This window comes from Acomys minous (assembly GCF_964271855.1).
Source record: "Acomys minous genome assembly, chromosome: 6".
Classification (NCBI taxonomy): Eukaryota; Metazoa; Chordata; class Mammalia; order Rodentia; family Muridae; genus Acomys; species Acomys minous.
Genome location: NC_140487.1, coordinates 9,884,640 through 9,911,913, shown reverse-complemented (window position 1 = coordinate 9,911,913; position 27,274 = coordinate 9,884,640). Strand labels below are relative to the sequence as shown.

General features: G+C 43.1%; 1 protein-coding gene across 3 annotated transcripts in view; it reads right to left on the bottom strand.

Moving 5' to 3' along the window:
- CTTNBP2 (cortactin binding protein 2) overlaps nt 1-27,274 on the bottom strand; it is a 151,098-nt gene that overhangs the window by 36,902 nt on the left and 86,922 nt on the right. For all 3 annotated transcript variants that reach the window (XM_084786311.1, XM_084786312.1, XM_084786313.1), the window contains 5 exons: nt 25,564-25,815; nt 15,162-15,279; nt 10,632-10,907; nt 8,673-8,768; nt 7,531-7,610 (listed from right to left, as the gene is read on the bottom strand). In XM_084786311.1, coding sequence (XP_084642437.1) covers nt 7,531-7,610; nt 8,673-8,768; nt 10,632-10,907; nt 15,162-15,279; nt 25,564-25,815 — 822 coding nt within the window. The remainder of the gene's footprint in view (nt 1-7,530; nt 7,611-8,672; nt 8,769-10,631; nt 10,908-15,161; nt 15,280-25,563; nt 25,816-27,274) is intronic.

Sequence of the window (27,274 nt, the reverse complement as noted above, 5' to 3'; positions counted from 1 at the left end):
TATCTGTTATTAAAATGTTGAAGAAATTTATCTAGCTATGGCCTCTTAATCTCAATGTTAAATAGACTCTGTGAAGTTGGGCCTTTTGGGGGGGGTGCTAGCTTAGGAAATTTTTTCCATTGTGTTTTTGTAATATCGACTGGTTTTCTATATTTCTAAGGATGATCTACTGCACTACTCTCGGTTCTTCGTGAGTGCATCTGTCATCTTATGCCCTCACTATACCTCTGACTTTCTGGCTGGCGTGTTGAGAGAGCTCCTTGTGATGGTCTTATGCCACGCTGAATATTCCCTGTCTCAGTTTCACTCTGTGCTGGCCTGAGGACAGACTTACACCACGACATCTTCAGTTACTTGTTTAGCTCCTTACTTCGCCCAGCTTCTTCCCAACACCGTTCTTATTCATCCTAGGCCAGGTTTTGCCTCAAGTTTCTTGTATTGATTTCACAGTTTTATCTCTTTGTATGCTAGAGAATTGTTCACTTGTTTGGGTCTGGTTTTTCTGTGGCTAGGGTCGTTACTTGCCCCCTCTCTTTCATATGTAGAAATTCTGACAGGAACTAAGGTGATAGAATGAAGAAATGGTGTCCTTGAGAGGTGGGCTAGCTGGGTTTTATGTCAATTTAACGTAAGCTAGAGTCATTTGAGGGGAGGGAATTTCATTCATTCTTTTTTAAAAAATCATTTATTTTGATTATTTTTTAATTTGTTCACTTTATATTCCAACTGAAGTCCCCTCCGTCTCTCTCTCACCCCCTCCTCCCGTGGTCCTCAGAAAGTCCTCTCCCCTAACATCTGACCTAAGCATATCAAGTCTCGTCTGGACTGCCTGTGTCCTCTTCCTCTGTGGCCTGGCAAGGCTGCCCCACCAGGGGGAAGTGATCCAGGAGTGGACACCAGAGTCCATGTCAGAAGTCGTCCCTACTCCCCATATTATGGGACCCACAAGGAGACTGTGCTGCCTGTCTACTACATATGAGAAGAGGATCTAGGTCCACACCATGCATGGTCCTTGGTTGGTGCATCAGTGTCTGCAGAACCCTCCCCTTTTCCACCTGGATTTTTTTTTTTTTGCCTCCACTAGTCTCCTTGTGAAGAAAATTTCAGTTGAGAAAATGCCTGCATAAGGTCACGCTCTAGGCAAACCTGTAGGGCAATTTCTTAGTTAGGGATTTATGTGGGAGGGCCCAGCTCATTGTGGGTGGTGGTATCCCTGGGCTGGTGGTCTGGGGTTATATAAAAAAGCAGACTGAGCAAGCCATAAGGAACAAGCTAGTGAGCATCATTCCCCCATGGCCTCTGCAGCAGTTCCTGGTTCCAAGTTCCTGCCCTGTTTGAGTTCTTGCCTTGACTTCCTTCAATGCCAAACAGTAGCATGGAAGTGGAAGCAAACTAAACCCTTTCCTCCTGAACTTGTGTTTGGTCATTGTGGCAATAGTAGCCCTAATTATGACAAGAGGTCTCAGCACTCTCATGAGAAGCAGCAGAGCAAACCCCTTGCCCTGCCAACCTTATTAGGACACAGTAAGAAGATGCTATCTACAGCCAGGAGACAGAACTTCACCTCATTGTATGTGCTGCTGCCTTGGTCTTGAGCATCCTGTCTTCCAGAAGTTTGACTATAAATCTCTATGGTAAGCCATCTAGTCTATGACATTTGTCAAAGCAGCATCTACAGAATGGCAGTATTCTTCTACAGGTACGGCACTCACATTTTATTGTTTAAATACTGTAAAAAACATGTGTAATTTGTTACAATGACACAAGAAGTGGAGGCCACTGCTGGACACAGTTTGCTGGCTGAAGTCCCTTAGGTCACTGGGTGGATGCCTGACTCATGCCTATAATCATTGATCAAATGATGGGATCCAACATTGGTCGCAGGATCCTGCTGCCCAACAAGACAGATTAGCACACAAGGATGACTGCAACTGGTCCTCTGCAGCCCCAACAAAAGTGATCATGAGCAATGCACCTCTCGGGGCTCAGCAAGGTCTCAGCAATCTTCATCAGCTTCTTGCCCAGATGTCTCTACATCTCCTAATGGATATGGAAAGATTAACACTGACAGAGTAGAGGAGACTTTCATCCTGCAGCAAAAGTGGAGCCTAACTGCTCAATTTATTTTCTGGTGTCAATCTCGTCGATTTGAATCATCAGGATGATGCACAGAAGGGGTGCTTCCTAGTTATTTTCAGGGAAATGGCAGAGAAGTGAGCCCTCACACTCCAAAGGCAACATGGAAGTCTAAGGTTCTCCCTAGTGAAGACCTCACTTCTGTTTTTCTGAGGTTCTGTCTCTTTTCAAAACACACCTTAGTGATAACTTGTGTGCCAGATACAGTTGTCCAGGTGCACTTCTAAACCAGAGCTCTCCAGACCTCCAAATGAATCCCAAATCACTATGATCTGATGAACAGGGTCTCTATCACAAGGAATGGATTGTGTCACACAGTGAAATGAGATACAGATTTTCAGGACTTACTAAACATACCACCCCCTGAGATTTTCAGCTGGCCTTGTAATTTAATCTGAAAACAACAGTGCTCTATTCATTACAGCTCTCCTGTCAAGCTGTCTACACTTCCTGAAGGCTGATTCTGAAATCATACAACAGCAAAACACCCAGCTTCAGAGATAAGCAAGATAAGCTATCATCAATGCTGACACCTCATCTGTTTTCACATATACAACATACACACATAAGCAACTTAAAACTTATTGAAAGAACCTTTTACTAGCAGTAAACTCTTTATGTGTATGCTTTATAATACCCCCCATGAGGTACCATAAAATATAAACAAACAAGTTTACTGTACAAAATGTACAAAATTCCTGGTCACTTGTATTTTACCACATACTTTGCAATTATGATCTCTTTACATTTCAAATATCGCCAATTCCTTTGAACAATGATGTATAGGTATAAGGATTATCATTTGCAATCAACCAAAAATTAATTACTGAAGCAAATTATAGACAGTTCACTGAGATTGGTGACCACATGAAAAGCTTTGTCAAGGGGACAATTCATCCATTTCAGAGTTATAACACATTTTTCCAAATGTCAAACTCTTAGGGATAATGTAAAATTATGCCCCATTCTTCCAGCAGAGGGCACTACATCTAGAAAGACTGGTTGGTAAAACTAATACTGTTTTGGATGGGGCTGGTGGTAGAAAGGGTTTTGTGTCGAAAGGAAATCTGTTTGAAAAATGAAATTAAATTCAGCTTCCAAAATTATAGCCTCAGCCAGTCACCAGAATTATTCTGCTACAGTGTGACACTTTTAGTTATTAGTAAAGGGACAGTGGCCTCATTATCATAATTGATACTAATCCGATTTACCCTTGTGTCTTCACATCCTGTTGGGGTCGCACATCACATGTCAATCTGAGCTTTGTAAAGCACAGTGATTCTGGAAACATGCATCCTCAACGATGGCCTGTCCATTATTTCATTTTTTCCCCTCGACAGTGTTTTCCCACATAATGGAAATCAACACAAGAGCTCCATTACTGTACACGTGGCAACTGAAATGTGTCTTCAGATTTGTGGTATTTTAAAGCAATATAACCTCAACTTTTGTTGGGTGTCCCACTTGTCATCCACAGTCTGGGTAAGACACGCTGTACAGAGACAGTTTCAGGTCAGCTATGCTGAGACATTGACTGCAGAAAAGATTGGAAAAATAAAAGGACTCTACTGTGTCAATAAAATTGGGATAGCTGTCACTTAAAATTACATGCTTCACAGCTAGGAATTTCATGGTGACACACAATTTCAAAGAAGTTATTTACTATCTTTGAGGCATGAGTGCCTGTTACAGTCAATGTATTCACATAAACTTCTCCTGAACTTCTATCACCAGTCTCAAAAGTCACTCCCAGGTATTTGAGGCACATGTTTGAAATAGTAGCCAAGCAACTCTACATTATTTGATGAGAAAAACACAAAAACTAATAATAATAATTGATAATTTTGAGAATTATTGGAATTTGAGAAGACCTACCAATGGGGTTAGAATGTATGTAATTATCTAGAGGTCTGCATTTGGGATGTTAAAAAGAAAAAACTGGATTCCTTTGTATTTTGTGATTTGTACCAATTTTTTGAGTTTCCTATTTATAATGGAGTAAAAGGAACACAAGAGACATTACAATTTATATGTGCAAAGTCACAGAGTGTATAATACAGTATTAGTTTACTGAAACTATAAAAGCCAGTATCATAATTGTTCACTAATGTCAAATAAAAGTCAGTCCTGTTTTGGTTTTGTTTGCTTGCTTTTCTGCAAGAGGGTCTCACTTTTGTAGGCTAGGCTGCCCCTCGGACTTACAGCAATCCTCTTGCCCTTGCTTTAGTTCTTCTATGTTTACAGAATCCTACTTCCCGGTCAGCTCACTGGAGCACTTTTCTGTTTAATGGAAGGAAGTGTTACAAAATAAAGTGTGCTTGCCAGTGTTGTGTCAACTTGACACAAGCTAGAGTCCTCTGAGAGAAGGAAACATCAATTAAGAAAATGCTTCCATAAGACCAGGCTGTAGGCAACCCTGTATGGCATTTTTAACATTAGCAATTCTTGGGGGAGAGCCCTACCACTGTGGATGGGGCCATTCCTGGGCTGATAATGCTGGGTTTTAAGAAAGCAGCACTCCTTCATGACTGCTGCATCAGCTCCTGACTCCATCTTCCTGACTTTGCTGCTTTTGATGAAGAACTGCTGTACAGAACTGTAGGTGAAATAAGCCCTTCCCTCTCCAAGTTGCTTCCAGTGATAGTAACCCTATTCAAGACAAGTTGGTACCAGAAGTGGGTAGTATTCCAGTGACAGACCTGACCCTGTTGTTTTAGGGAGTACTGTGGAAGGATTTTGGAACTTTGGGCGAGGAGAGCCATTGAGTATTGAGAGCTCAGTGAGCTCTTTTGTGGGATCTTGGAAGACGCAAGTGTTGAAAGCAGTACAGATGATGGAGATCTGGTTTGGGACGTTTCAGAGTGAAAGAAATACTCTGCCTGGCCTTTTGTGTGATGAATCTGTGGTGTCTGGTCAGCTGAAGCCGAAGAATTGGCTGTGATTAATAAGAGATCAGAACCATTATTATAAAAGGAAAAGTTCTAATTGAAAAGTAATGTGTTTGTGTCAAGATGAAATGGAGGTCAGTTGTCTCCATAATATCAGGCTATAGGCAAGCCTGTGCATCATTTTCTTAATTAGTGATTATCAGGGGAGGTCCCAGGCCATCGTGGCTGGGGCCATTCTTGGGCTGGTAGTGCCGAATTCTTATAAGAGAGCAGGTTGAGCAAGCCAGTAAGCAGCACTCTTCTATGACGGCTGCCTCAGCTCCTACCTTCAGGCTCCTGCCCTCACTGACTTTGACGATGAACTGTTATAGGGAACATGGAATAAAATAAACCCTTTCCTCCCTAAAATGCTCCTGGTCATGGGGTTTCATCATAGTAACAGTAGCCCTAAGACAAGAGCTTTAAGTTTGTCATAGTTTTTGGATTGAGACAATTTAGCCCTTGGTCAAAACCTTGCTTAATACAGAGATGGATAAGGGAGAGGAAGTGGCCATACTCTCAGCCTAACAACCAGGGGGCCACACCCTCAGCTTCCTTTTAAGTAAAGGCATAAACTGGAGTTCTTCCTCTTGAGAATATTTGATGCTTTGGGGGAAAAGGAACACATAAAAGCAAAGAGAGAAAAGTGAAAGTGTCCCACAGAGAGGCTTGATTAAGCTTTACCTGTCTGATGGTACAAGGTGGGTCCCACTCTGAGCCCAGATTTATCGGTACATAGCTTCGCAAAAACATTAACTTAAATCTAATGGAACATCTTGTGTAAAGAGTCAGTCGAACTATTTTTGAAAGGCTGCCTAAGGGAGCCAGCAGAGCTTTTGTTTACTTATTGTCTTACGCTATTCCTTTTACTTTCAGTAGATCTTACTCAGACACAGGCACATCTGTAATTTGGGTTTCATCAGTGACAACGTGTGTTGCTTTTGATCATAAGACCTGTTTAATCTCTCTTTGCCTTACTTCTTTAAAATGAAACAACATTACTGATCCTGTAAGGATATTATGAATAAATAAGATAAGTAAAAACACTTGGCATATTACCTCCCCCTACTAAGTACGTAATGGATGCACCATATTTACTGGTCTGTTTTGTATCTGAATTTACTGATTTCCTTGATATTCATATTCTTTTTAGTAACACACTGCCTAGCTTTCAACAGGGAGCATGGTTACACCACAGCAGGACACATCTGCCAGCACAGTAGGGACATGACCTAAAATTCTGGTTCATGGGCTGTGAGCAGTAACAGGAGGATATGGTGCTGAGACCCTGGAGCTGCCATCTTGGATGTTTCCCCTCCCCAGACCTCTCGCCTGCTGTAACTTAGAGATGTGAAAAAAAATAAATAAAGTTCAGTCCTTTTTAACCTCTAATTATTTGGTTTCTGTAAATGAGAGCAAATCAATATTCCACCTGATATGAACTTATTTACTCAACTTTAAATCATAGATGGAGCAAAGACTGAGGGAATGGCCAACCAGAGACTCGCCCTACTTGAGACCCATCCCATGGGAGGGAACCAATCCCTGACACTATTAATGTTGCTCTGCTGTGCTTGTAGACAGGAGCCTAGCATAACTACTCAGAGAGGCTTCACCCAGCAGCTGATGGAAACAGATGCAGAGACCCACAGCCAAACATTAGACAGAACTCGGGGAGCCCTATGGATGAGTTGGGGAAATGAATGATTAAGGGATCAGAAGGCATCAAGGACTTCACAAGACGATCTACAGAGTCAACTAACCTAGGTCCATGGGGGCTCACAGAGACTGAACCACCAACCAAAGAGCATGCATGGGCTGGTCTAGGCCCCCTACACACATGCAGCAGATGCCCAGCTTGGTTTTCATGTGGGCCCCCCAAGAACTGAAAGAGGGCCCTCTTTGACTCTGATGCCTGCCTTTGGATCCCCTTCCCCTAACTGGGCCACCTTGTCTGGACTCAGTGGTAGCTGACACACCTAGTCTTGCAGCAAGTTAATGTGCCAGGGTGGTTTGGTACACAAGGCAGGAGAGAGGGACTGGAAGTAGAGGAGTTGGGGCTGCGATCAGGATGTAAAGTGAATAAATTAATTAATTAATGGACAAAAATGGCTTATAATAGGCATCTTAGTATACACTACTACTCTTTTCTATGTCTATGATTTGGTGGCACATCCTTGTTCAGGGACAGGTAATATGTTCCTACCCAAGTTAAAGCACTTTAGTAATCACAGGTAATCTCTCAGGGTCAAACAAATGGGCATCTGGATCATAGGGTGACAAGAATCCACGCCAATGATGGACAGTCTGCTAGGGAGGGGGATGCTGGGAAAACAACACCGTAATCCAGGACACAGGACGGGTGGGCTCCCAGTCTTATTCACAAGATGGGTCACCTGATGGATGCTGCCATAGTGGTGACAGCAGTGCTGTTGCCGTAGTGGTGACAGCAGTGCCATTAACATACCAGCCTGAGGTAGTTCTGCAGCATCTGAAGTGGAATCATGGATGTGTAAGTCACACTGCTCAGGCAGCCTTCCTGGGGACCTATGAGAAACACACGCAGAGAAGGACAATTGGCCTTTCCTTGTTCAGTACAGATGATCACGACACCGTGCAAGCTACCATGAAATAAACAGGATACTCATGGACTTACAGGAGCTGACATTTGGCCAAGAAACATCAGAGTGACTTTAACACTTGTGTGCTGATTACTAAACAGCCAGTGCCCTTGGGAACCTGAAAGTTCCACAGTCCATCATGTCTCCCTGAAGGAGGTCCACTGACCTTTATAGCAGTTACAGCCAGGACCTCCAGAGTCCAGCTGCCACTGGGGAGCTGTGCCTGCGGGCTCTTGGGCTCCGTGCTTCCCCATTGGTTAGCCACAGTTAGCACAGACAAGCTCTGCCCCCAGCCTGTGTTCTGCCTCTCTCTCAACACACCGCTTGAACTGAAATAAGTTTTCTAGAGTGGATACTCAATTTTTCTGAAAGTCTATTCCTAAGTATGGGAGGCACATGAGGAAATCGGCAGCCTATTATAATGCAGGGCTAAGAAACAGTAAATATACCACATACTAGTAAATCAACCAGAGACTCGGTTTTGTATATAAATTAGAAGTGAGCAGAGTGATAACTTACTGGACTGCTATGGTCATTGAGGGGGATTATACTTATGTCATAAATAAAAACACAGCCTGAAAATAGTAGATACTTCGTCAAATTAATGTGCACCACTGTAATGATCATACCAGGCACACGGCCTGCTTGACAGTGACAGCAACCATTTCTCTTTTAACACAGTCTGCCACTCCCAGCAGCAGGCCAGTTTGCCTTCAGGTTGTTTCTGATGAGGGACATAATAAGAGCAGCAGCAACCTGTGAGCAGGGCAGATATGACCAAGGGTGACAGAAACATGACTTCTAAGTCATCCCTTCCTATCAGTCAGATGTTTCAGGAAGCGTCTAACCACCTCATTGGAGGAGCCACACAAGCACTGATGGAAGCAAAGGGACAGAATCACTGAGGTGTAGGGACTGTCCCAATGAGAGCCAGTGGCAAGGCCCATGCTCCTTAGGAACTACAGTGCTTCGCAAAATCAATCATTACCTGACAAAAGCACGGTGACCTGTTCCACCTTCTTCTTCTTCATGAAGTCCCACGGGGACTGGGAGAAGCTCTGACCAGATGACCATGGCACACTTCCTGGTTGGAAAGAGGGAAATAGAACATTAAGGAGAGCCCAAGTGATGCCTTCATCATGGTGAACACATTCTCCTCTGCGAGCTGCTAACGAGCCAGAGCTTCTGAGGCCAGGGTTCATCCAAAGGGCAACTGACTCCCCAAGGGCAGTTTTCCTCCAGGTCAAATGGAAAGGTGTTCACTATTTAGACTTTAAAAAATGATAATTATGGAAGTATCTAAAGAACAAAAAAATATATCCACATATTTCCAAGATTAAGTTCTCAAAGATCTTATATCCTTAGCCTCCCGCCTGCTTCATGACATCCCAGCACTTTGAGAAAGATCTGATCCTTCACCACCTGGTCTCTGGGTCACTTTTCAGCAAAATTTGCAAAATGTTTTGCTGTTGTTTCAGGATCTCAGACCAAGTATTTCAGTTGACCTGTTTCAGGACAACCTCAGAACTTGTACTAACCCCTCGCCCTCTGCCTATATGTTGACCTGAAGTTCCCTTTATGGTGACACAGAAAATTCACTTATGAATGTTAAAAATAGCATCAACTGGCTATGGAAAGCACTAAGCTAAGCTATCTAATCACAAAACTCAATGACTTTTAGAACTGAAACTCTACTTGTGCATGCTACAGTTCTGTAATAAGCAGGGACCAACCATCTGGCATCCACTGTTCACAGAAGCACATTCATTGGCTGTTGGAAATATCCAGCACTGTCACCAATTCCCAGATTAGCTCGACAACAGCAGGTGCCTGCAGGGCCACCTCCTTCAGGACACTTCTGTCTTGTCTTAATGTATCAGACATCAGCACAGAGCCATGCTCTGAGCAATATTGTGCTAGGTGGGCAAAATGTGTTCCTGAGACTCACTCATGTCTTATTATCTTACTGCAATTTTTAAAGTATATAAAGATAGTTCCATAATAATATTTTAACTATTATTCCAAATCTGTCATAAGTAAGTTACTCTAAAGCTAGTAGGAATATATTTTAAAGTGAATGAGTGAGAAAGCTTCAAAAACATCTTCTATATAAGCTGATGCATAAAAGCAACAATAAAGACTTGTCTTTCTTCATTTTAACCATTCTTTTTAAACATGGTATTGTAGGACTTTTGTACAAGTATGCTTCTCTCTCGGAAAGCCTGTGATTTGAATCCTGGCTGTTTAGCTCAATAGGCATGGACCTTTGGGCGAGTCCTCTAATACCTAGTTAGCGATCCAATGTGGCTTTGCTGTATACTTTTTATAAAGCATCAAGCACAGACCTTGAAAAGAAGATTTCTCATAGATGTTCATTTAGATCTAAGAAGAAAAATAAACCAGCCAGGGACACCAGAAAATGGATCTCATCTTTTGAAGTTCTTTGTAATGTCTGCCAAATAGAAATAAGCAGTTACCACCCTGGCCTATCCCATGTGGAAGCTTCGAATGTATCCTTATTAAAGGGTTTCCTTCCATTCTAGACTGCACTGGACTCCTGTCCTGGGGGTAGACTGTTGTCATAGCACAACACACCTGGCAGAGCCTGAGAGCAAATCTGGAGCTGTGTTCAGAAGCTGTATGTAGGCAAGCATCTGTAGTGTAGTCAGTTTCTTGTGTTTTTATGGAGTACAAGTGTAACAACAATGCCTCGTCAAAGGCTTTCAAGCTACTTACTCTAACATTACTTGAGGCAATAAAAACGTTTTTATATTAACAGGCTACATTATGTAATGGCTTCGTTGTGAAGGCTTGAGGTTTTCAGTACTGGTGGCTGCCACCAGCAAACCTTGAATGCATTTTATCAGTGAGCTATCAGGCTACAAAGCTTATGAACATAAATAAACCCAGACGTTTAACTTTGTCTTCACTTCAAGGCTGCTTATACCTAGCGTGATGGATTGTATACTGCTGGTGCCGAGACCGATGCAGGAGTCAGTCGTGTTATTGAATGTCCCATCTTCCAGACTCCACCATCCATCAGAAGAGACGGCTTGGAAATGATTTGTCAGAGCTTGACTCACTGCTTTTGAAAAATCCTCCCATGATGTCTGTTTGCGGATATTTAAAGCGCATATTGTGTGTTCACATTCAAAGTCGTCAAAGCCGTCGTTGCTTGGTTGAATTTCACCCACGGAAATCCTTAAGGGTATTTTAAGAGCATCTGTTGGAAGAACAAAGAGATGGACGTTTAGAAACAGCCTTGATAGAAAAAAAAAAAGCAAAGCTATTAAATAAAATCAGGAGATGTGGAGATTTTAAAAATAAATGAAAGGACAGCTATCTTATCCAACATTAAACTAAGTCTTCTTGTACTGTAGCAAATACTGCTTTCCCAGTCTCCCCACAGTCTGTTTGGGAGCATCCAGAGTGAACATTTATCATTCCTTGTATCTCAGCCTTTCTACTTCATTGACTCTTTTCCCTTCAGCAAGATTCTCAGGCTATTAAAAAAAAGTCAGAAAAGTTGTGAACCCAAAGTCTTCCTTTGATCTTGAGCTCTTTATATTGTTGCTCTCTTTACAGATCATGTCAAGAACAAGTTGGGGTGCAGTCCCAAAGGTCAGTAGGCTTAGGCCCCTGAGAGTCGGACAGACCTGAGTCTGAGCCCCAGAAGCAGCTTTCTCCTCCCTGTGTGAACTTGGTCAGTGGCCCTAGACTTGCTCTCCCTTGGTGTCTTCCACATATACAGAGAACCATCATGGAGAGTAATTAGTTTTTATTTGTAAGGAATGTAGTGAGTTCAACATGGTGCCCCATGATAAATACTAGTGGGTGTTTGCTAGGTGCTCAGCGCTGTCATAGGACATTCTGGCTCCGGGGGCTTAGTGCGCAGTAGGCCAGGGTTCTACTGCTCAGCTCTAACAGCAGAGGTTTCCAGTGACATTTCCAGTCTGCATGAATCCAACTGCATGTATGTGGCACCCATGCTCTTCCGTTCCCATGGGCTCCGTTATTAAAAATCACTTGTGTTTGTTCCTAAACCTTCCATGTCTCATGATCTCATCACATAATTAATGAATTTTAATATACTATTGAATATAAATATTCCTATTACAAAAACAAAGTTGAAAACTTTAGAGATATTCAATGAAATTGCTGAAAAATGTTAACCCAATGAAGCATAAATAAAACAATTCAATTATATAAATTGTAAAAACATAACAGTTTCTACACAGCTATTGCCTTGGGTTTACGTCTCACGTTCAGATGCTCAAGACTAAAGTCACAGAGGACGGAGCAAAGCTGTACTTTGTTTTGCCAAGAATCTACACATTTCAATAAGCAGAATCTTTACTAAAGACTTTCTCACAGAGTGAAAGAGTTATGTAGTATGCTTTAGTACTAAAATAAAATGCTTCCAGTGATCGACCTAACACCTACCTATGCCTAAATGGCCAGTACTAACTGTATTTGGTGTATTATTAAGAAAGAAAGAAAGAAAGAAAGAAAGAAAGAAAGAAAGAAAGAAGGAAGGAAAGACAAAGAAACAAAGAAGGAAAGAAACTGAAGTTGAGAGGGGGACAGAAGAGTTTACCCAGTATGAGTTGGGAGTGACAGTGAATATAAACAAAATATATTATAGACCTGTGTGAAAGCCTCAAATAATAAGTTACAAATCACATTTAAAAAAAACAAGTGAAATTTAATTTTAATATAATGATTAAAATAAAAAGCAAGTGTGTGATTTTCCCTTTTTAAAATGGCTTTTCCACTAACTTACTATTATTTTATTTTCCAATTGTCAGTTGTGTTATCTTACCACCAGCAGCTGCCATGCCTGTCCTCTGTTCCTGACAGAGGATGCTGGGCCTTCCACACCTCTCTCTGCCCTCCTCCCTTTAGTATCCTTCCTCCGCAGACCCCTCTGCTTTCTCAAGACCATTTAATGATGGACTGCTTCCGAACTGTCTTCTGTGTTTACTGTCATCCCCCCCAGAGCCTTCACCTCATCTCAGTCCTGTGACTTTATGTGCTTTAAATGTATCTGACAGACTGCTGTCACAGCTATATGTCCAGTTCATACTGTGCCCTAGAGTTCCTGCTGACTTGACACAGATCTCAAATTGACATATTCAAGCAATTCCTGACCTTTATTAGCCAGGTCAGCTTCACCCGTGACAGCCTTTGCTGTAATTAATGGTGGTAACTCCACCCTGTCAGGTGCTTGGCTAGGCTCCCATCAGTTTCCTCTTTTCCACTTTACATTTTGTCTATCATGAAGTTCTGCTGACTTAACATTCTGTATCTTTGGAACCTATGCGATTCTCATGGCCCAGTGTGGTACAGTCCAAGATATGACCCACCATTTATATGTTAACAGATATTCCTAATTCTGTACATGACTTTGTACAACATAGTTTCAACAAAGTAGTTGGTGAAAGCTAAAATTCACATCGTATCTCTTATTCTCCATCTGTAATGAGTCCTTATGATCTTATTTTCCAACGGTCAGTTGCGTCGAGGATCTAGTTTCATTTCGGTTCTGTGACAAATATCCTGACAAGAAGCAGCCTAGGGGAGGAAGGGGGCTTCTGGCTTACAATTTCATGTCACGCTCCTTCATTTTGAGGAAGTCATGGCAGAAATGCAGATTCATATCCACAGTAAAGAGTGGAAAAAAAATCATGGGTCATTGCTTGCTTTCTTCCTTACTATAGTTAAATTTTTTCCCTTTCTTATATTGATCATGACCTTCTGCTTAGGGAATATTGCTGCCCACAGTGGCCTGTGTCATCTTATATCAATTAACAATCAAGACAACCCCCCACAGGCCAGCTGGATCTAGATAATTCCTCATGTAGACTTTCTTCCCAAATCTGCCAGCTACAACAACAACCAAACTAGGAAGATAGGCTCAGTGGGTGCAGTAGAGGCAATGCATGTTCTGGATATCAAATCACTTTCTGATTGGATCAAAAGCCCACTCTGCAGGAAGAAACAAATGGCTGGGCTGTAAGTCTGACCAAGAACCTTTAGAAAACTCAGTTTCCAGAAGTAAACCTACTATTTTGCTAAATGGACACAGCATAACACTGACCTTGAAAATTTTAATAACTATACCACAAATTAGGGCATATCTCAGGCCACACTGGAGAATTTTCTTTATGCAGAAGCAATAAATGCAAAACTCACTCCTGGTCAGAGAGCAGGAAAGTTATAGGAGCCAGAGGCCAAGGAGAACCAAGGCAAACTGTCTCTTGGACATGAGACGCCTGCTCATTCATGAATTCACAATAACTGCGGTAGCCTAGATGAGACCTGAACAGGACCACACCAGTCAACATTCCACCATCTATACAAGAGGGGCTAATGGGCACCCACTCCTAGGTGAGGAGCTTTGAGTAGTTCATGGTTGCTTCAGGGGGAAAACCCAGTTTACTTTAAGTACAATGTTGGTCTCTGGTAGGTCAAACATAGTCCAGTGAGTGCCGAGTGCCCATGCATACATGGGCAGCACAAACTGGACCCGGAAGGTTATTAAAACCAAGGTACATGAAGCTGGGGGTGGGGTTAGGGAGCAGGCAATGGATCTGTGATGCATGTCTAACATAGCTGTGCTGGTTCTCAGTATTCTGGAGGCTGAGGCAGGAGGATCACTGTGAATTTGAAGGCAGTCTGGTATACATATTTAGTTTCATGTAAGGAGATGTTACATAGAGAAGCTCTGTTTGGAGGGGAGGAAAAAAGAAAAGAAAAGAAAGGAAGGGAAGGAGGGAGGGATAAAGAGGAAGCAAGCGAGGAAACAGAGGCCAAGAAGAGAAAGATAGATCTGTATCTGAGTGTAAAATTAGAGGTTAAAACATTATTTTGGATGTTAAGGTTATGCTTATACTAAAGAGTAATAACTACTGTAACAACTGCCTTAACAGCTAGATTGAGAGATAATCGATATAATATTTTCTATGATCTGGCATTCCATATTCACAAGCCTACAAGGGAACTTTTCATAAAATACACTGAGGACCATGTACTTGCAGAGCCGGAGGGGCCCCATGAGATCATCAATTATCTGCAAAGACTGGTAGGTAACCAAGTGCTGGGAGGCAACCTGCTTGCCAGACTCTTAAGATCAGCTGATGCAGAGTGCACAGCTGGGATTCCTCACCTGGCAGTCTACAGTCTCCAAAGAGTCAGCGAAGGGAGGGTGGTCGGGGTGGGCAACAACTTAGCTTGTTCTCTCAGCTTAGTCAGTTAAAAAATCTAAGAAAGAGCTAGCACTGTTTGTACGGCAAAGACCTCTGCAAACTAATTTTGCTTGGGGGAAAAACTGATGACATACTCAAAAGTGTTATGCAATAATTAAGGCTCAAAATAAGTTAAGAGGGTGAGTCCATCAGAGCTGCACTGATATCGCTCCCAGTGCTCTGGAGGCCCCAGTGGTGTGGCGGGATGAACAGGCCGGAACATCACTCACTCAGATTCTCCAGCAAATGCTTGCAGTCGTCAGTGGCAACATCGTGCACAGTCCGATTGCACTTGTCTCTCTTTTCCGGCTCTAGCCCTCCATGCCTACACAAGATTTCTAGGCAGTTCTGTAAAGACAAGAGCACTATTACATCCATGTCCAAATCAATAAACCCGAGGGAGAAAGCCAGTGTCTGTGGCAAGCGAGGTGATGAAGAATTCATAGTCGGAGGTGGACATGGTGGCACATCCCTATAATACCCATCGTTTGGAGGTGAAGGCAGGACAGCTAAGAGTTTGAGACCTGGGATACATATGCTTGACTTGGTCTTACCCTTAACTATCAAGGTAAACCATCCCCAGTTATGCAAAAGGTGTGTTGGGGGGGCGGGGATAAGGAGGGAGGGATAGAGAGAGACAGCAAGAGAGAAAGGAACAACAGACAAACAACAAGCAAAGCAAAAACTGAAAGTGATAATGGCTCAGCCAATTCAGGTATCAATTGCCAATCCTGATGACATACATTAGATCCTCACATGATGGGAGAAGAGAACCAGCTCGCAAAAGCTGTCTCTAACCTCCACAATGTGTCATGGTGTACACACACACATGGACTCATTTCGATGTACCTGCATATTTGAGTTACCTATGAAATCTTTCCTTCTTTCTCTTCCTTTTGCTTTACTAAGGATGGATGGAACTCAGGGCTTCGCATATGCCAGCAAGTGACTCTCCTCCCCGCCACGTGGTTACAGACTGTCAGGCAGCCGGCATGCATTCAGGCACTCTGCAGCATGGCCAACCAGACATTCTGCAAAGCCTTCTCCACTCCTTGTGTAGAACTGACTTTTTGTTTTGTAAAAAAAAAAAAAAAACAAAACAAAAAACAAAACCAAAAACCTTTCCCTTCCTATAAAATAGTCCACTTGCAGTACAATATCCCCATGAAAAGCACACTGCCATTTATCGTGGAGGCATGTCCATAGTGTATGTCTAATTTAAGAGGAGCATGTTGCCTGCTCCATGCTCCTATTTGACCTTTGACCCCCACCTCAGAACTATTTTCTGATTTTTAATATTAGTGATGGCTCCGGCTTATATGTGAACTCCGCATAAACGGAAATATACTGCAGGTACACCTACATTTAGCTTCTTTTATTCAATAGAACTTCTAATATTCATCCATGTATTACCATGCATAATTGAATTAGACTTAAAGAAGTATTCCCGTGTGGTATCCCTGAATATAAACATGCCTCAAATTGTTCCTTCATTCTCTGTTGATGCATAACTGGGTTCAGCTATGGCCTTTCCAGGGCCTGTCCTGTGGCGCACAGATGCAGGTATACGCACTGGCATATAGCACAGGACTTCTCTGCGCAGGCCGCGCCTCTGTGCTGGGTTAGGACACACTCACAGCACTCCCCACAGTGGCTGTACCAATGTGCATTCCCAGGAGGCCCAGGTGTGAGTTCCAGCTGCTACACCTTGCCCCCAAAACTTACTTTAGATTACAATAACTAAGTTCACAAATGCAGAGGGTTTCTAGGAAGCAGGAAGAAAAACAAAGGAAGTTGGAACTATCACTTAAAATGCCACGTGACCAGAAGCCTTGCCGTTCTGAAGGAAGAAGTTACATAGAGGGCCCTTTCAAGCCTAGATTCGAATCACGCCCATGGATATGATCCTATTTACACACAAGGCATGTAACATTCTGGCTTCAATTTACTTATCTGAGTTTCAAATAATGTCTCTCATAGGACTGTCATGTGACTGAAACAAAAGCTGCATAGAGATTTTTGATACTAGCATGAACTACGCTCCCAGTGCTTATTAGCAGCAATAATTTATCATAATCAACATAGTCATTGACAGTTAGAAAATGTTCCCAGTACTTAGGTAGCTGATAAGTTATCAGTACACACAGCAAATATTAGTCTAAAGATAATTTAGTGGTGTCACTTTCAATTATTTTTTAAATGATAGAAAGGTACAACACAGATTTGCAAGTCTCTCAAATTAGGATTCCTTGATCCCTGACTTCAAAGCGAATTGCTTCTAGTAGTTACTACGTGCACGTAGGGCAGTTGGACAAAACAGTAAGTGCTGCCTTTTTTTTGAAGGAGGCAGGACAGATGTGTCCATGAGGATGATGGCATCCAAACACTGCCATAGGCCTAATTCTCATGGGGAAAAAAACGAGATGAAGGCTTTGACTCAGCTGGCCCCTCACAACAACTGCAGCCACGACACAACACCTGAACGCATGCTAATGTTCAGGCAGTTTCTGACAGTGCAAAAGTAGTCATGAGTCATGCCTTACAGGGATATGTTGTGAGAGACTACACTTCTACATACTGATATGGCTGAATGTCACTAGGGATTATAATCTTATGGGTGCATCATGTATGTTGTGTACCAATGACTGAAATATTGTAATGTGGTGTGCACCAGACATGATGTTAATTTAACTATCAAAACACACTTATATAAAGTACTACACTGAGCACTATGTCAAGGTTATGGGTTCTGAGGATAAGTAAGGTATGGGTTCCATGTCTCATGGAGAAGCGAAAAGAGTTATAAAGAGTTTGATATGGGGCTGGGAGATAACTCAGCAGTAACGCAGTTGCCTAGCAAGGGTAAAGGCCTAAGTTGATAGCCCCACCACTTACAGCTGGATATGGTGGTATGCATCCCAGCATGCCTATAGCAAGAAGGGAAGCAGAGACAGAACAGTAGAATGAATACTTGAAATTGCCCTTTAATGGCTACACAGTTGCATGGCATACATGTAGCCGCACTCACACACAATGCACATATAGACAAAGATTTCTTTTAAGTTACCTATGGGGAAATATGAAGAAGAAAAGGGCCTGTATATTATATAGCTAGGTAACAAACACCTAACACAATCTCTTAAAAAGATAAAAGGTTGTTTGAACTCAGTTACATGGAGTTTCTCATTCTTGGTCAGTTGCTTGTGTCGCTGTTGGCTTGTAGTTGGGTGGCGGGGACGTAAGGGAGAACAAAGCTAAGAATCTTATGTTGGGGAAGCAAAAGAAACAGGAAAAGTCAAGTTCCCAATATCCCCTTCAAAATAATGGTCCTATATGACTAGAAGACTCTTAAAACGTCACAAAGGCTTCTACCACCTTTGGAAAACATTTATTTAAACCACAGCAAGGGAGCTACAGATGTGGCAGCAGGGGATTCTTACTTTACAGAAAAATAGGAAGACAAAAAAAAAAACAAATAAAAAAAGAAAACTACCTTTCCTTCTTCCTGGATTCTACATGAAGGGCACTTGAATGAGGAGGAACCACGCTGTGATAACAGTTTCTGGAAGCTGGCCTGCACAGGCAAGCATGCCCTACCCAGCTGTCCAGATGGATGAGTTTGAATTAAAGTCCTATGGAGATACATCGGCTCTCAGAGAGACTGACAGCCTCGTCTCAGGCTTCATTTTCACTCTCACCCCCGTTGTCAGAATGTCATCTTCATTTCTGACCATGAGCCCAGAGCAAAATGGGGAGATTCATTATCACAGAGAAAAACCAGAAGAGATGGTGAGAGACGGTAGGAAGGCACCTGTACAGACCTGTAGGGGGAGGTCAGAAACAAGGTACCACTGCCAAGGAGATAAAGTACAAATTTGAAGTTCAAAGTGGGAGAGATAAAATCAAGTTCAAGGCAAAGAGACAGAACTTATGATTGGTCAGAGGGAGAAAGCTAAAGAGACAAACAAAAAGAAAAGTTTGCATCATGCCAGCTAAGTGCTGAGAACAGCCTTTGGCTATGGGTGTACCCACTGCTTTACTGGGGTTGGGGTGGGGAGCAGAAGCTATTAAGATAGACACACTAACATAAACAAGCAGGTAGATGTAGGTGTGCATTGGTCAGAAGAGAATTGTCAGAGGGCACCTGGAGAGCTGCGTGCTAGGCAGCGTGGGTGATCTTGGGTAGATATGGGCTGTGTACAAAAAGGAAAATGCTATTATCAGCTCCCATTTAAAAGCTGATGGTTGCATGTGAAAAATATGCTGCAAAAGAAGAGAGTGAGGAAGCAAGCAAACCAGCTATTTAAAAAACAAAATTAAACAAACAAACAACTGTGCTTGTCCGTTCACCCATTGCTTCAAGAAAGTATTTCTGAGCCATAGTCTCTGCTAGGAACAGAATACATAAAGATGGAAAAGAAATGCTTATAGAAGAGGAAGAAGAGGAGAGAGGAGTGTGCCGACAATTACAGTAAGATACACCCCACTCTTGATCCTGAGACATCAACCAAGATATTTTTTTAGGCAAGCAGGGTCAGGAAAGGTGCAGAAGCCATTTGATACTATGAGGATATGGAGGAAAGCCAGAGAGAGGTCAGTCATTCATGTGGGTTATACACAGCACACACAAGGAGAAGTGACAGAAGTGCATGTACTTGTCAGAGGCCAGTGAGAAGGGGCTTAACCATTATATCGTACGGGTGACAGAGCCATATAAGGATATGAAGTACGTAAATTACATCACCATGTATAGCTGTTAGATAGGTCCCACCCATGGTTACATCAACATGGTGGAGCCTGCAACAGAGCACAGAATGCATCCAAAGTGCAGAAGTGACGTCATAAGGATGGGATGCATGGAGCAAACAATCAAATTGATCTACTAAGAAATAAGACCTAGAATTGTGTTGATCTTTTGCATGGCATAAGGGAAATGGACCAGTAAACACAGAAGCTTTGGTCTCAGGAAAATGAGGAGATGAGCAGGCAGAGTTGCAACCATGTTGAAACTTTGGTGAAACAAAAGCAAACATGGTCATCGATAGGGCTGGCATGGACCTCTCTAAGCTGAGACTGTTGAGGAGTAATAGCCTGCAATGAATAGTTCCATTGGAACAAGAATAAACAAGACCACACTGGGGAAACAAAGCGTTGGGTTCCTTAGGTACAGAGATGCCCTGAGAACTCAGAATAAGCTTCCTGGACAGTGTCAGAGAATACTCAGTAGACATAAAGTCAAGATTTTGGAATCCTGAAAAACTGTATTCATGGATGTCAGTGAAGAAAGTACAGAGTGACAGGGGAAAAGGAGTCTGAAGCCAGATAGGTGACAGCTGCAAGTGGAAGGCACAGCAGGTCCATTTTTGGTTGAGCTGTTGAGCTGGGTAATATTTGTGGCCCCATTATGTTTCTGCCAGTCAATCACTGGTGCCCCAAATAGCCAAGCATTCGTTTAACTCCTAATATTCTAGATGAGTTTTTAAGAAAAGCCTCCCCTTTATTTATGTGTGGTATGGCATTAATTTTTTTCCACTAAAACTTAAAGGGAAAAGAAGATTAAAAAAAAATAGAGATCAAAGAGCTAGAGGTCTGGCTCAGTATTAAAGATCTCTTATTGCTCTTGTGGATGATCAGAATTCAGACCCCTGCACCCCAGTTGGGCAGCTCAAAGCAGCCAGGAACTCCAGCGCTGGGTGGATCGGAAGGCCCTGGCCTTCATGAGCACTTGAGCTCACAAGATCTCCCAACAGAAACTGCTCTGCAAAACTGGCCATGGTGGCTCCTGCCCCATTATATGGGAGGCTATGACCGGAAGATGACTGTGAGTTTATGGCTAGTCTGGGCTACACAGAGAGTTCTAGGCCAATATGGATTGTAGAGACCTCCATATCTCACACAAACCAATAAAGAAAATATAAGGGATAAATTTTTTAAAAAGGTAAATGAATAACAAGATTTGCCTGGGAACTTAAGTGTTTCTCAGTGACAGAGGAGCTTAACTCCAATGTCTTTATTTCTTTGGCAGGACAGTCATTTCTCAGAGGTCTTCCAACAGAAGAGAGGGCAGAGTCCCACTCAGAAGTACTTTCTATCTATTTCCAGGAAGCAGGGGAAACTAAAAGGGCCTTATGCCTGGCTCAGCCTTCTCTCAGGAGCAGTCGAAGCCAGCTTGAAAGGTGACCAATCTCCTGTTGTTAGACAGTAGTGGCTATCTGACCAAACTTAATCACAGGAAAACCAACCAGGACTACAAAGAAGCAAGCTCTGGTGTGGGAACTGAATTCTCCATAAGCCATTTTTGAGAAACTGATTTAACCATTTTCCACTACTTTCCTGCTTCGTATATAAATGCACAGGAGCCAGAAAGAGTGAGTGAGCCCTGTCCATTCAAGCTCTGAAATCCCATAATTCTCAGGTGAAGTCTGAGCAGTTTCATTATGGCGTTTTCATAGATGCTTTGCTTTATTGATCTTCACTACCCTTCCCAATTTCTCCATTTCTTAACCTCCTTCCTTCCTCTTATTCTAGTCTGCTTTTCTGTTGATGTGATAAAACATGGTGGGGCAGAGGCCCCCTTCTGTCAGAGGTCTAGGGGAGGGGAACAGGATAGGAGAGGGAGGGAGGGGGCACCCGAAGATACAAGTGAGGCTATATCAGTCGGGATGTAATCTGAATAAATTATAATAAAAAATTTTAAAGCAACTTGGGGTAGAAAGGGTTTATTTCGGCTAATAAGTTACAATCTCTTACGGAAGGAAGTCAGGGAAGGAACGCCAGACGAGGGCCTGAAGCAGAAGCTATGGACAGAAGCTACTTACTGTCCATAGCTTACTGAGTTAGCTTTCTTATAAAAGCCAGGGCCACTTGGCAGGGGATGGAGGTGAGGGGAAGGAGTAGGTCGCAGTGGGGGGGAGTAGGTCGCAGTGGGGGGGTGGGCCCTCCCTCCCACATCAATCATATGGGTAGGTAACACCCTACACATATTCCACAGGTTCACAGGCTGATCTGATAGAAGCAGTTTCTCTTTCAAGGTTCCCTCTTCCCAGGTGACTCTAATCCCTGTCATGCTGATAAAACTACCCAGTATACTCATCTGGTCTTTCCTGCTTGTGTTTGCTTCCCTGCTGGCTTCCCACTATTCATTCCCAGGCTCCATTGGCTCTTTTTTTTTTTTAAATGTATTTGCTTTACATCTTAACTGTAGCCCAGTCCCTCATTTCCTCCAGGTTCCTCCCTCCCTCTTTCCCCGACTCCCCTCCCCCTAGTCCTCCTAAATGGGATCCCTTCCTTCCTACCAACTGACTCCAGCCTGTCAAAAGTCTCCTCAGGACTGCCTGTATCCTCTTCTCCTGTGGCATCCTTACCAGGGTGAAGCAACCAAAGTGCAGGCAACAGAGCCCATAGCAGGGACAGCCCCTGCTTCCCTTAATAGGGGGCCAATATGGAGACTGAGTTGCATATAGGCTACATCTGAGTGTGTGTGTGAGTGGTGGGGGGGGGAGGGGAGGGATGGGACTTTGTCCTCTCCAGGCATGGTCCTTGTTTGGTGCATCAGTCTCCACTGGCTCTCTGGGCCCAGATTTGTTGGCTCTGTTGGTCTTCCTGTGGAACTCCTGTCTCCTCCGGGTCCTTCTATCCACCTCCGGACTCATTCATAGGCCTACCTGCTCTGTGAGTTCACAGCTGCAGCTGTGACTTCTGCAGTAACAAGTCCCAAATGTGTGTCCTCACATCTGACTTTTGAACCTGCCTTATAGAGTTTGTTTCCAGTTGAGTAACCTATGCCTACGCTCACATGCCTATAACAATAAAACCCTAGGCTGTGTAAGGGAGAGGATGCATGGCATGTATGTTTCTGGGTCTGAGTTTCTTGCGCACACTACCTACTCTGCAGAGGCCAGAAAGACACACGTGACCCACTGAGATTATTTTCAAGGGCCTGTTGTGGTTATAGTAGAACCAGTCCACCACACGCTGATAGTTGTGATTTACTGTTTCGGAAAACCGGCCTCAGCGATTTATTATAAATGGACACTCTGGGAAAGCTATCTTGGCCAGAATGGAAACATTGTTTTAGACAAGTGATACAGATATATTTTACAATGCTTTTGGCTAGAAAGGAAGGATGTGGAGTGAAAAAGAGTAATGAAATCAGGAAATCTGGGCTTCATTCCCAACTGCTATCTATTAAACCCTCTTGGGCTTAGATGTCCTAATCATAAAATAAAGAGGTCAAAATGGAAGATTAAATGCCACTCCAGAGCCTAAAAAAAAAAATCTATTATTTAAAAAGCTTAGCAGCGTGCACTGTCAATCATTCCTTAAAATGTCACATCAAAAATTGATCTCATGCGTTTAAAAATAAGAGGATACTGAAGAGTCGTATTCTGAGAGAACGAGGTCGTTCTCCTGTTACACACAGTGAAAGAACACCCACTGCTATCTGTCAGGGTCTGCGGAATCAATGGAAATGCCATGTTTGATCATCACAGCTCAGGGACTAAGAAGAGTCCACATTGAACTGGCCATGCAGCCACACCATGCTTCACTGAAGGCTAGCTCCACACGGGAGGAGGTAGGGCTGGCAGAGATGCTCCGCTATCCCTCTGCTCTGTGCCTGCAGCCCAAGTGCAGTCATAACCCACTCCTAGCCACTTCTCACAGAGATGTCACTCATTCATTCACTCATTCATTCATTCATTCATTCATTCATTCATTGTAGGAGATGGTTGTCATGTGAGCAAATAGCTACCTTTTTTCACCAAGACTGCCAGACTCTGAGTACCTTCTTTTTCAAACTAAAATGACTTACACTTCCCGCTTTTGTCTCCTAAAAACATTTATATCATATACTATTGCATTGCATCAAAATGTTGCACACATATCAGGTCTTAGAATTTTTCTTTCCTTCGTAGGAAAGTAAAATGAGGCAAAACGAAAGCTAACAGGCACTGCACAAACCGCGCCTCTTCTCTCTCTGTTTAAAAATCACACGGTGAAGTGCATGGTGCCCGTAGTAGACCTGACAGTTCCACACAGACTTCCGTGTGGAATGAGTGAACCTAATGTTTAACTCAAGAGGAACCCAAACCACCTTCTATCTCACTGAACAATGCTTTGTCTTTGCTCTGAAAAAAAAAAATCCTATCCTTCCACCCACATCTTTCCCATGTATTCTGTGTTCCACCCCTGGATGTTTATTTATTCGTGTGTATGTGTGTCTATGTTTGTGTGTCTGTGCATACGTGTGCGTACATTCTTGCCTCTGCCTGTGTGCCTGTGAAGGCCAGAGATTGACTTTGGTGTCTTCTGTGGCTCCCCACCCTTCACTGTGAGGCAGAGTCTCTCTCTGAGCGTGATTCTTGTTTCAGCTGGACTGACTAATCCAAAAGCCCTTGGGATCTGTCTGTTTTCACACCCTCAGTACTGGAGTCACAAGAGCATGCTGTCAAGCTCAGCTCTTATTGTAGGTGCTGTTTATCAAAGCTCAGTTCCATATGCTCATGGGAAAAGCACAAACCATGCTCAGCCCCAACCTTGAACATTGCTATCTATAATGATCCTCACTGTTAACTCTGTTGTCACCATCCTCCACCACTTAGTCTCTTCTCTCTGCCATCAATTTATTTAAAATCCTAAATGGTCTAAATAGCACTGCTAAATTAACTACTTTAAGCAGGGGAGGGGGCGGGGAGGACGGACGGACACTGCTACCTTACTAAAACCTCCCACTAGCTGTATATTCACTGGTAACTTCGTGTCAGTCTCCTTATTGCAAGTTACTAAAGGCTCCCGCACCAGGAACGAGACCCCTCCCACTCATCCTATTTCAGCTCTCCTTATCACAGGTGGAGCTGCTAGCTAGCTACCTCCCTGCTACTTCTACGTCTCTAGTCTGTCTTCTTCTTTCACCTGAATATTCTCTCCAGTGGTCTACAGGACTCCAAGTAATTTCTACCCCATTTAGAATTAACCATATCTGTAGTGAATTTCCCTAAAACCCTGTTATTTAAAGCATGCCCTCTGTTTTCCCACAACACGAGCTGAGGCATGGATCTGATGCCTGCCCACCACCTAGTGCTCTGTCTCCTCATGCTACACGTGTAACTTGGGCACTTGCCACTGGTCTAAGAGTAAGAACAAATTGTCTCTGCCAGCATTAGCATGCACAGTGGCCTGAGCTCAGGAGCTTCCTGATAGCTTACCAGTATTATTGGTAAAGGCTACTGTCACTAATAGAAAGAGCACGAGAAAAGACCTTCCATTCTGAGGCTCCCTCTAGACATCAGTATTTTAACTAGTAAGTGGCCATAAATTTTTACATTAATACTCATCTTTCCTTTCTAACACAGATGAAATAAAGTATAGGAAATTACTCTTGCATGTCTTATTGAAAGACTCCAACAACAACAACAACAAAAAAAAGATTTTTTTTTTAAAGAAAATCTTATGTCCTTGACCGTATCTTCTAGAGAGAAAGCAATGTCAATTTGTACCAGCAGCTCATCATTTTCTGCAATGGTATTACTCCATTTCTAATTACTCAGTCTAAACACACCAGATCAATAACAGGCAGCTATGATGCTCATCAAATTTACAAGTGCGTGATGGGCGGGCTGCTAGCAGACATACCTTGAAGCCTTTGGAAGCCGCGATATGGGCAGCAGTCCAGCCTTCTTTGTCAGCGTGGTTAATGAGGTCTGCAGGAACCACAGGTTTGGATGTACCTGTAGGGCTCTCTCCTCCATTCAAGGTGAACCAGCTTGACTTGGGCTCCTCAGCCCTCAGAGAGTGTCCACCAGCTGGCACTCTGTGGTACATCAGGAGCTTAAGGCTATCCACGTTACCAGTGTCCACAGCTGCGTGAATTGGTGTCCAGCCATCCTGAAAGGAAATTGACCCAGGGTAAGGGTTGATATCAACATTAACGATGAGAACTGTGTTATTTTAACGCTCATCTCTAAATTCTCTTGGGTCAGGACCCAAGCACGGAGACAGTCCACTTCTGAATATTCCCGGTGCACTTAAGTTCTCTGACTTTTTTTTTATTGGTGACACTATTTCCCACAACTGCGGTTCATTTCTGCTGTTAAATAGTCATCTTCACCTATCAGTTACTGTCTGGATTGAGCAGGCACTGCCTAGTCTCCTGAGTATTACGCTTGACCAACCAGAATCTCACTTTAGTCTTGAAAAGCAGAATGAATTTTATCCTAACAAGATTTTTTAAATTATAGGCAGTAATAATGGTATTAATAAATTAGTAAGGCACTGAAGAAGACTACTGCAAACCAGTTCAAGTACAGTGGCCTAGCTTGAATGATCTGAATGTCTCAGCAGCAATTATTCCAGAAGGAAAGATTCTAGGTAGTAAGCAGAGGGTGGGCATGCAGCAAAAACAACGGCAAATGGCTTCACTGGGTGCCTATGGCCTGCACGCAGTGACTGCTGATTTTTACAGGTCCAGTCAGTACTTACTTAGGAAATGTTCCTACTAAAATCACTGAGTCCATTTTCTAGGATGAGTGGCTTCGGGTCCCCCTTGACCACTCAGCTGGCTGCTTAACAGCCAGTCTCAGTGCAGCGGTGCTCAGTCCTGCAGCCTCAGCACCCTTTGAGATGTAGTTAGAAATGTAGATTTCCCCAAGCCTCTCTCCAAATAAAACGTATCTGATGCTCTGTGGTGAAAGGCCATGAAGCCTACCCAATACGCCCAGCAAGTGAAAGGGATGTGCTTAAAGATTTTGTCGAATAATTGATTTGCTTTTGGGTTTTATTTTTCTACCTTTATATTACAGGCTTAACGTCCTTTTCATATAGAATTCCATAGTTATATTAAATATATTTCAATGAGCTACAAAGTTTTTGTTTTTTATGTGTGAGAAAGGGTCTCACAGTGCAGCCCTTGCTAGCCAGAAACCTGATACAGTCCTCTGGCCCCTGCCTCGGGAGTGCTGGCGTTATAGGCACACAGAACCAGAGCACTGCTTTTTCAACAAGGAGGAAAAGGCTAAGAAAGCCAGTCAGTGAGTGGGAACCATCTCCATGTAGGCTAAGTATTGTGACCCTTTCCTAAAGCTGACCCCTGAGGACTCTTTCTCTGTTCTGCACCTCAGGCCAGTGGAGTTCAGTTGACCAAGACAAGACCACCCAGGCAGCTAACTAGAGCAGCGTATGGTCTGCACTGCAGTCAGGCGCAGCGGGTTCCTGCTTTCTTCTCCAGGATAATGAACATCAACCTGATGTAGGCCATAGAGAATAGGTGCAGATTGCCTTCCTAATGCTCTAATTTCAAACAGACTCTCTAGGGAAAAAGCAAAACAAAAGAAAAACTTTCAACATT